The sequence below is a fragment of the Sinocyclocheilus anshuiensis genome, unplaced genomic scaffold, assembly GCF_001515605.1.
Source record: "Sinocyclocheilus anshuiensis isolate Anshui unplaced genomic scaffold, SAMN03320099.WGS_v1.1 scaffold1054, whole genome shotgun sequence".
In the NCBI taxonomy this organism is placed as follows: domain Eukaryota; kingdom Metazoa; phylum Chordata; class Actinopteri; order Cypriniformes; family Cyprinidae; genus Sinocyclocheilus; species Sinocyclocheilus anshuiensis.
The window spans coordinates 1,056,602-1,067,071 of NW_015536544.1; the positions used below are offsets into that span (position 1 = coordinate 1,056,602).

Genomic DNA, 10,470 nt, shown 5'->3' on the forward strand with positions numbered 1-10,470 from the left:
GTGAAAAGACCAGGTGTAAATGCCCTCCGAAACACATTCGAGACGGATATAAATCCGATCGCTCAAACCACTTCAGGAGGTGGTCTGAGCCGCATTCCAGACGAAACTGGACAAGTGTAAATGCATCTGGTTGTTGAAACCACATGTGTAAATTTTACTCCTCCCAAAATGTTAAAATAATAAACGTGTGAGAGCATGTTATAATAGGCTATATGACATTATATGACTGCGCTAATGCAACACGCATCGCAGTGGATGAGTAGCTGAGTATCTCTTCAGCAAGCCGACATGCAAACTGCCGCGAATGAAACAAAGTAATACGCAGACGGTCAACACACAATCATCTTCATTAAACGTAGTAAGACAAACTTATCTTTCCAGTGATGATGCCGCTTGCTCTCCTATTGCAGTCTTTGATCTTGAAATGAGCTGATAATTAATAAAATGCAGCGCTTATCTTTTGATTTAGTTGACGTGAACTCGTTAAATTTAAATATAGCGTGGGAATTGAAGATCGGATTTATATCCGTTTTGCGACGACACAGTTATGTAGCCAAGTGTAAATGGAAACATTTTAACAAGTAAATGGAAACGTTTTAACAAATCAGATAGATATCCGATCAGCTAAAACGCATGAAATGACCAGGTGTAAACAGGCCCTAAATTAACACATAACTGGACTCTTATCACAATGTCTTTATAACATACAGTGAGAGAGATTAGTGTAAAGAAACTAAATTACGTCTGAGTCTAGCCTCATCAGAATGGTTTTCCTGAATTCAGTTTTTGACTGCTTCAGAGAAATTGAGCAGGCTCGTGTCCTCTCAGCATGACCGCCTGTCTGTCACTTCACCTGCATGTCCTTTTTGAGGCAGAAGGAACTATTAATTTTCTCGACGGGATATTAAGCCATTTGCTCACTGACTCATTCAAGTACTAAAAAGCACTGCAAGATATCCAGTATCATTGTTTTTGCCACCGTTTGAATGGGCTTTTAATGGAGCCAGTGAACAAATAAGTAGGTACGCTTTATATTTCCAAGAAGGAAATTTCAACTTGTATTTACCAAGTTGAGTTGAATATCTTTGTATTGCATGTATTTGTTTTTCTAGACACTTACGTCGAATGGCCCTTTTATGTTTAAAATCGTGTTTTAAAATGAACACGTTCCTCAAATCTAAAAAAAAAAAAAAATCTTTGTAAATCTCTACAGGTGTCCAAGTAAAAGCAATTTAAGTGGAATTTCCCTCTATGAGAACTGCCTCCTGTTGCGCTCCGATCTCTGTCGTCTTACCCAATCACGGTGGCTTCGACACTGATATATTCCCCCGCCTGCTTGAGATGAGGCAGCTGAAGTGTCTTTGTTCTGCTCCATTACTCGCGGTTAGGAGCTGCAATTCGTCTCCATCTGCTGCTTCTGTCGTGCCTCACCAACTTTGGTTTCCCCCAGACACGGTCACCGAATATAAAAAAATGAAATTACTGAAAAGTGGTGAAGTGTTTTCATGGTCTTCTGTGCAGATTTGCCACTCTCTCAGTGGGGCATTTCCTCTCTTATGAATCATTGTGTTTTCTAAAACTGCGCTGCTCCACCGCTTTGAGGATTTAATTGAATTTTGGCTTGTTAAGTCAATTTGTGTATCTTTGGTCTGTAATGATGAATGGATGGAACTACTTGTTCAGAGAGAGGCTGCCTTTGCAAAATAACTTTTGCAAAACAAGAACTGTAAGCTGTATTAAATGTGCTGTAAATGATTTTAGCCATCCAGGAACCTCCACTAAACCTGGACATGACCCGTCTTTACAAAACCCACCGTACAAAGATACCATTGAGACTGTTATAATAAGAGTGTCTACAATAATATTAATATTTTCAAAAACATTTTAAAAAATGTTTAAGATTTTTTTTTATTTTATTTTCTAATTTTCATTCATTCATTCATTTTAAGAGACTTATTGAGCTTGACATACTGCCCAGTCATTATAATAATAATAATAATAAAAAAGTCAAACTACTCAATGTTAAGGTTTTCTTAAAAAAAAAAAAAAAATTTCATTTTTAATGTGGCTCTTTTTCTTTATGATAACAGGACAGTTGTATTACCCTGACTTTTTTATTTTTTACTTCATGCCTCAAAAATATAAAAAAAATACCAGGTTCCATAAAGCACTGCAAATGATCCATTATCATTGTTTTTTTGTTTTTGTTTTTTTGGCCACCACTTGAATTTTCAAGCCTTTTCTCTGATGTCCTTCTTGTATTTACCAAGTATCTAACTCTCAATTCAGAATTCATTCAGAAATTAATAACACTTTCTTCATATAAGAGATGTATTCAAGTGCATTCATTTAATTTATAAACTGAATTTCTAATGTAATGATGAGTAAAAAATGATAAAAAATAATGAATGTCATATCACTGACCCGAATAATCTCAGTACCTCAAAATAATTATATATTTTGAATAAGTATCACAAAGTATCTCTTAGCAGTACCTGATATGAAAAACTTACATGTGTTCATCATAATGTACCGATGGATTGACTCCAGCCCTGTTTCTTCCATCAGGGCTTCTTGAAGAGCGAGCGAGTGGCGCGCATGGTACAGAGCGGAGGCTGTTCTGCCAGTGACTTCCGTGAGGTCTTCAAGAAAAACATTGAGCGCCGCGTGCGCAGCCTGCCCGAGATCGACGGCCTGAGCAAAGAAACTGTCCTCAGCTCCTGGATCACTAAGTACGACGCCATCTACAAAGGAGAAGAGGACCAGCGGCGGCCGCAGGGACGCATGCCCTTCAGTGCTGTATCCGAACTCATCCTCAGCAAAGAACAGCTGTATGAGATGTTCCAGCAGATCCTGGGAATCAAGAAGTTTGAACATCAGCTGCTCTACAATGCCCTGCAGGTCAGTGCTAGCTAAGTTTTAAGGTTTTTTTCCCCCCAAAGTAACTGATGGTATAATGTAGGGCTGCATGAGTAATCAAAATAAAACTAAAGTCACAGTATGGCACGATGCGGTTTTTTTTTTTTCTTTTTTTTTTCAATTAATAAATATACAGGTATGCACTGCGTGTTTCAAAGTGAAGCGTGGCGCTGTGTTTTTAAACGTGAGCAGGTCATTATCCACCAGTTTTCAGCAGCTCGGAGCAGCTCGGATCACAACAAATGCTGCTCCATCTCTGTATCTGTGTTCTCTGTTTGAGTCGCTTTAACGTGCATTAAGGAATGCAAAATGTACCAACCATTTTCCCACACTTGCAATGAGAAGTGCTTATTAACAAAAGAGAAGTTTTAAGGTTTCTTGTGAATTTACACTAGAATAAAAGCTTGACATTTAAAAATGAAGAAGTGAAGACAGCCATAAATATTAGTATTGTAATTTTACAGTTGTAATGTGAAATTAAATTATTATTATTATTATTATTATTGTTGTTGATGTTATTTATTGATGTAATAAAGACTAGATTTTTATTTAACAGTGAAATATTTCAATAGTAACATTTCATTTATTTATTTACTCATTTTTATATTTGTATTTATTATTATTATTATTATTATTTATGGTCCAACTTTTGTGGCCCTGTAATAATAATAATAATAATAATAATAAGTTTAATTTGTATAGCTGTCACAGCCCTGTCACCAGCCCAGTCTCTATCTACGTTACGGACTCCATTTCCCAGCATTCCGCCTGCTTCATACCTGCACTTGATCCCCAATCAACACACCTGCCACCATTCACCTCATTACCCACCATATATAGGCAGTCACCTTCTGCTCCCTATTTGTCTGGTCTCGTCATTGCTACTACAAGCCACTTATGCTGAGTTCACACTGCACGATTTTCACACTCGTAGGATCGCCGTTGTTTTCACACTGCGTGACTATCTGGGGTCGCATTCAGTTGCTGCTGTGTTCACATTGCACGATGGATCGGCTACAGGGGGTTTCACACTGCATGACTTCACAATAGGAAGAATCGCCGACAGCTCTGTCTGGTCCGCAAACTACGTTTCACAACAAAACACACGCGAGAAGTGATAAGGAAATAACGCGAGAACCCGAGTGCATCAGACCGGAGTTCTCCAGCGAGACTGTAATTATTCAAATATATATATAGCCTGCAAATTGTCTGTGAAATCGGGCTAATATCGTGCAGTGTGAACTCGGCATTACCTGACTCACTCACCTGCGTTTCCCCAGTAATCATCTGTCTACAGTCATCTTCAGCTGTGTTTCCTACAAGGAAAAGGGACAAGGAACTAATAGTCTCAAGCTAAGTCTATTGAACCGATCTTCAATTGAACTGCTTACCTGTCACTTGCCTGCTTCTCATATCTTCTGCTAAATCCTGTGAATAAACTCCGTGATACTTACCTGTTTGTCTCCTAATGGTCTCCTTCCGTTTGCTGACAATAGTGCCTTTCCCAAGCTCAATGATGCTTCACAATGACAAAAGCAATATAAACAATCAGTACATGCATAGATGGACAGTAGACATTTGTCAAGTCCAGGACATGCGGTTGCAGTTGCAAACCATAGAAATAATACAGACAGCCAGATACAGCATTAAACCATAACAGTTTAAGAAGAAACATATAATGACTGGTAATATTGGTTGAACAGATTTTTTTTAGTTTTTGAGGTTTTGAGTTTAGACTTAAATTCGTGCAGTGTGGTTATTGACCGAAGACACAGGGGCAATGAGTTCCAAAGTTTAGGAGCCATAACAAAGAAAGATCTCCCTCCCATAGATGAAAGGCGAGATCTTGGGACACAAATAAGTTCCCCTCCAGATGATCGAAGTAGACGAGAGGGAATATATGGAGAAAGTAGGTCAGAGAGATAAGTAGGTGCAAAACCATGGAGTGATTTAAAGGTAAGCAGAAGAATTTTATAAGTGATTCGAGAGGACACTGGTAGGCAGTGGAGGTTAAATAGAATAGGAGTGATATGAGCAGACCGTTTAGTGTACGTTAACATTCATGCAGCAGAATTTTGAATACATTGCAAACAGGAGATGGAGCATACTGGTAATCCAGAAAAAAGAGCGTTACAGTAGTCAAGGTGAGATGTGATAAATGCATGTACTAGTTTTTCAGCATCTTTTGTGCTCATGAAGGAACGGAGTTTGGCAATACGCCGAAGTAAAAAAAAATGCAGCTTTGGAGAGTTTACTAATATAAGCATCTAGATTTAGTGACGAGTCAAGAGTGATACCTAAGTTTTTGACAGTGGCAACTCATTGACACATGAATATAGAGTAGCGGTCTGGTGAATAGAGTCAGGTCGGCAAGAAATATATATCTGAATATCATTGGCATAGCAGTGGTACTGAAAACCATGGTGACGAATAATTTGTCCGAGGGGCATAATATAAATGATAAATAATAATGACCCTAGAATTGAGCCCTGTGGCACACCCTGTTTAAGAGGGACAGTGGGAGATTTGTCGTTATGCATGGTGATGAAGTATTATCTGTCCGTCAAATAGGAGGAAAACCAGGCTAACGCAGCTCCTGAGATGCCAATCTCTGAGAGGCGCACGAGTAGTAGCTTATGACAGACAGTGTCAAAAGCTGAGCTAAGGTTGAGTATTAAGAGTATGGAAAGGTTGCCCGAATCACCAGAAAGGAGGTCATTTATAACCCTTACTAGAGCAGTTTCAGTACTGTTGCGAACGAAAACCTGACTGAAATATATCAAAGTGTTTATTGCGAGCTAGAAATGACTGCAACTGAGTGGCAATGATTGGGCGATAATTAGCGTAGTCAGCTGGGTCCAGAGTTGGCTTTTTGAGAATAGGAGTAACAGCAGCAGTTTTGAGTGATACTGGAACAGTGGTAGAGATAAGAGACGTGTTAAATTAAGTGGAGAAAACCTGTATTTTTTTTAATCATTTTCAGTATAATCAGTATAATGGCAGGTATGGTTCATTTGGACCACTTTTATATTTATATTTATTTTCTTAAGGATATTTGTTTTTTTTGTGTGAATTGCACTGAGACCATATATGCCTGAGTTTTATCTCTGGTTTTCAGAGATATGAAATATCTAGGGGTTTGACCATGACAGCTTCATCTCTGTGACTTTAACAATGGCTGATGCCACAATCCAAAATGTCACCGTAAGGAACAGTAATAATAATCAGTTGATTTTCACAATCCTTAATATCTCAGTAAAAAGTTTTCAAAGCAGGGTATGATTTTCTTTCATAAGAAACACATTGATTTTTCAGTGTTCTCTGACATTTGGATGTGTGGTTTCAGAACAATTGCCCAAAAAAACCCTGAATGTCCTAAAGGGACATTTACTGACAAAAATGAATTGCTGGGTCCGAGATTCCTTGAGGAGATGATTTGGAGGAAATCTTTTGGTCCCAAAAAGGTCCACTGGGACAGAAACTTTGTGTTTTTAGCAGGTACTTTAATTTGCACATATTTGCATCTATGAGCTAACACAGAGAAACATTTCTCAGTGTATAATCTTTTTTTTCTGTAAATTTGTGAGAGCTGAGTTGTCAATTTTTCTATTTTTGATTGAATTAACTTTTGCAAGCATATCATACGCAATTGATTTAAGGTGCAAGATCTGCTTGATATTGAATAAAAGAACATTGTTGAGGAAAATCTGCGGAATTCTGCAGAACTACAGTACCTTAAATAGATAGTTCACCCAAAACTGAAAATTCTGTCATTAATTTCTCACCCTCATGTCGTTCTAAACCTGTAAGACCTTCTTTTATCTTTGGAACACAAATTAAGATATTTTTGATGAAATCCAAGAGCTTTCTGACTCTTCATAGACAGAGTCTGGTAAATGAAACAAAACATTTACAAACATTATAAACACATTATGTATTTTAATTCCCATCACTGCACAACAAATCATTTTGTTTAACTGCACAACAAATCACTTTACATACAATGGTATTCAGAACAGAACAGGAATAAAAAAAAAAGTATAAAACAAACGTAAATTATAATGGCATTCATTAAAAACATAATTTATTATAAACGCCAAGCCTAAACTAATTTATTTTAAGTGATATTGCTTTGTGGAAAATGTGCTCTACAAATAAACTTGGGCTCACATACCTCTCTCATTGGGCCTCATTCATGAAACTGAATTCATTTACACTGTAAATTCATGTGTAAATCGTTCGTAAAGATGTTCTGACATAAATTTTCGGATTCATGAAAGTGTTCATATTTTCAAAATGTAAGTTGGTACGAAAGAAATTTACACCTGCTCCCTACCATGTGTAAATGGTGCATAAAACGTTCTGTGTTCTTTTTGGCAAACTGATGACACTGAATTTTGATGCACTGCCATAATAATATTTTACAAGTTCGTTTGCTTTGTTTTTGTTTTTTTTTGTAGCTGGGAGTTGATAAACTGTTTAGCTTTGGGTAAAACGCAGCGCTTGTCACTGTCACTTTTTACCCAGCCGTCCAATCAATGGAGGAGGGGCGGGACAAATACGAGGCTACACCGACCAATCATCCTACTTGTACAACAACTGAACAACAATACAGAGAAGTTAACATTGCTGGTTACTGCATTTTTATATTCAGTAATATTCTTCAAAATGAGATACTAGTAATTCGTTACTGCCGTGGATATTCCAAATTATAGCAATCAAAGCGTTCTCCAGCACCACCAGCTGGCCGTTTTCAGAAGACATTTTTCAGCTGGCTAAAAACGCTTTGGTGGACACACGTTATTGAATATTTATTGTTAGGCATATGGCCTATTAGTCTTTTTTGCATTTATGCAATATACTGGAGCCAAACCTGAGAAAGTAGACCAGAATATTCCACTGCGTTCCTGGACACGAATTCCTATTTACGAATCATTGGAAATCATTAACATACGCATGTTTAACTATCAAATCGGAAGTTTACGAAGCGTTTGTGAATCCGGAGTAGAGTTTTCGGGAAGGTCCGTTTTACGCGCAAATTACTCCTAATTTACTCCTATATTTACTAATGTTTCATGAAGGAGGCCCAATAGGTGTAAATCCAAATGTCACTTTGGAATGTAAGCCACAACACGTTTCAGATGATAAAAATGTGACTTATATTCAAGAAAATCACATTACATTTCAAGTACATTTGTATAAATTAGTCAGAATTTGCTCAAAACTACATACTAATTGCCCCTGCATTTTGTATGCCATAATTCACTTATGATATTTCTCAACTTAATGGCATCCCAGGGCTTTTCTTATGGAATTTAATGAGACTTTTTAAAATTATGCATTGTTGAGTGTTTTTCCTAATCGCGGTAAGCAGTTTAGTTCCTATAATCCTTTGCCCTTTACCTTAATCACCTGAGAACAGGTGGCTTTAGCCCATCATCAGCTACTTTGAAGATATCGCAGAAAGGTCAGGGGGTTGATGGGAAATTGGCCTACTGGCTTGCCCTCATGTTATCTGTCACTAGCCTTTCCCCAGGGGACAGGAGGAGTAAAAGAGATGTGGTGGGGGGTCTTCACAGATGGCCCTTTTCATCACTATTGCCATTAGCAGATTAGTGCAATTAGGCGGCTTGAGCCCAACATTAATTGGCATGTTTGGCATCTAACTGAATTCTTATGGTGGCGTAAAAACAGGGGACTGAATATTTTGCTCAAGATGTCATCTTCAGTTTATCCTCATGTCCTTATAAAGTTTTTTTTTTTAAAGTACATTTTATTTTATTTATTTTTTATTTTTTCAATATAAAGATTTTACAGGAGGTTCAAATTTAATGTTAATTTTTTTTGTCTCAATTAGATAGTTTTTAAATGGTCCTTTGGTGTAAAATAGCCATAATAATTTTGTAATAATTCCTCAGATCATATGGTTGGGTAAAAGCAGGGGATTGCAGATTACATTTAACCCGTTTAATCCCACCGGTCACAATAGTGACCGTAAAAAAGGTTTTAATTTATAAAGCTCTAAAAACCTTACTGACTGATGTTTTAGTGCACTTCCTGCAAATATGGAAAAAATAAAGGGTCTCAATGAAATATGTGCAGTTTCACATGATTAGTGCAAATTGTCACATGACCAGAGCAGTTTATTTCCTGTTTGCACCTTGAGAAGATGATAACTGCATCAAAGCTCCAAAACAAAAGGCTAGTAAAGTATGTTAACATAAAGGTATGACAAAGATTTTTGGTACACATTATCTTTAAGGTCTCTAGTATTAATATATGAATTCACATATATTCAGTTTTGTTGAGTGTTTTTAGTTTTTTTTTATGCATAATAATAATAACCATAGAATGTGATCAAACAGTTTAAAATAGCTGGGCTAAGACATATAACAATTTTTATGACTGCAGAAATATGTTAATTCAGTACTCACCTTATCCCACCGGTCACAATTGTGACCGAACATAAAACACAATTTTTCACACACTTTTCCCCCAAAAAATTCAAAAAATAATTATTGATTATTTCAAAGGGTTACTAATGAAACATCATTTGGATATTTTCATGTCTGGGAAAAATATGTCCTCTACAAATTAACTTTATGTCCTCATTTTTTTAAGAACAATTTAAAAAATATATAAATATAAATGTATATACAGTTGTGCTCAACATTATTCATACCCTTGGTAAATATGATCAAAGAAGGCTGTGAAAATAAATCTGTATCATTAATCCTTTTGATCTTTTATTTTAAAAATGTACAAAAATCTAGCCTAACCTTTCACTGGAGAATAAGAATTTAAAATGGGAGGGAAGTCTCATAATGAAATAAATGTTTTTCTCTAATACACGTTGGCCACAATTAATCATACCCTTTATTCAATACTTTTTGCATCATCCTTTTACTAAGATAACAGCTCTGAGTCTTCACCTATAATGCTTGATGAGTTTAGAGAACATCTGACAAGCGATCAGAGACCATTCCTTCATCCAGAATCACTCCAGACCCTTTAGATTCCCAGCTCCATGTTGATGCTTCTCCTCTTCAGTTCACCACACTCATTTTCTATATGGTTGTGGTCAGAGGACTGTAATGACCATGGCAGAAGCTTGGTTTTGTGCCCAGTGACCCATTTTTGTGTTGATTTTTATGTTTGTTTTGGATCACTGTCCTGTTGTAAGATCCAACATTGGCCTATTATACGATTTTTAGCAGAGTCAGTCACTTTTTATTTTTTTATCTGTTGTTATTTGATAGAATTCATGATGCCTTCTATCTGAGCAAAATATTCAGGATCTCTGGCAGAAAAATAGGCCCACAGCATTAAAGATACATTAAAGATATATTTCATTGTATGCATGGGGTACATTTTTACTCCTGTGTTCACCAAACCCATCTTGAGTGTTTGCTGCTAAAAAGCTAATTTTTTGTTGTAACTGACCAAGGAAGCCAGTCCTCTTTGAAGTTCCAGTAGTGTCTGGCAAATTAAAATGCTGGAGTTTGTTTTTGGATGAGAGCGTTTTCTTTTCTTGATTTTCTTCTTGAAACC

At 36.7% G+C, this 10,470-nt stretch overlaps 1 protein-coding gene across 4 annotated transcripts in view; it reads left to right on the plus strand.

Annotated features, from left to right (window-relative positions):
- cadps2 (Ca++-dependent secretion activator 2) overlaps positions 1-10,470 on the plus strand; it is a 189,061-nt gene that overhangs the window by 53,764 nt on the left and 124,827 nt on the right. For all 4 annotated transcript variants that reach the window (XM_016499462.1, XM_016499466.1, XM_016499480.1 and 1 more), the window contains exon 3: positions 2,569-2,901. In XM_016499462.1, coding sequence (XP_016354948.1) covers positions 2,569-2,901 — 333 coding nt within the window. The remainder of the gene's footprint in view (positions 1-2,568; positions 2,902-10,470) is intronic.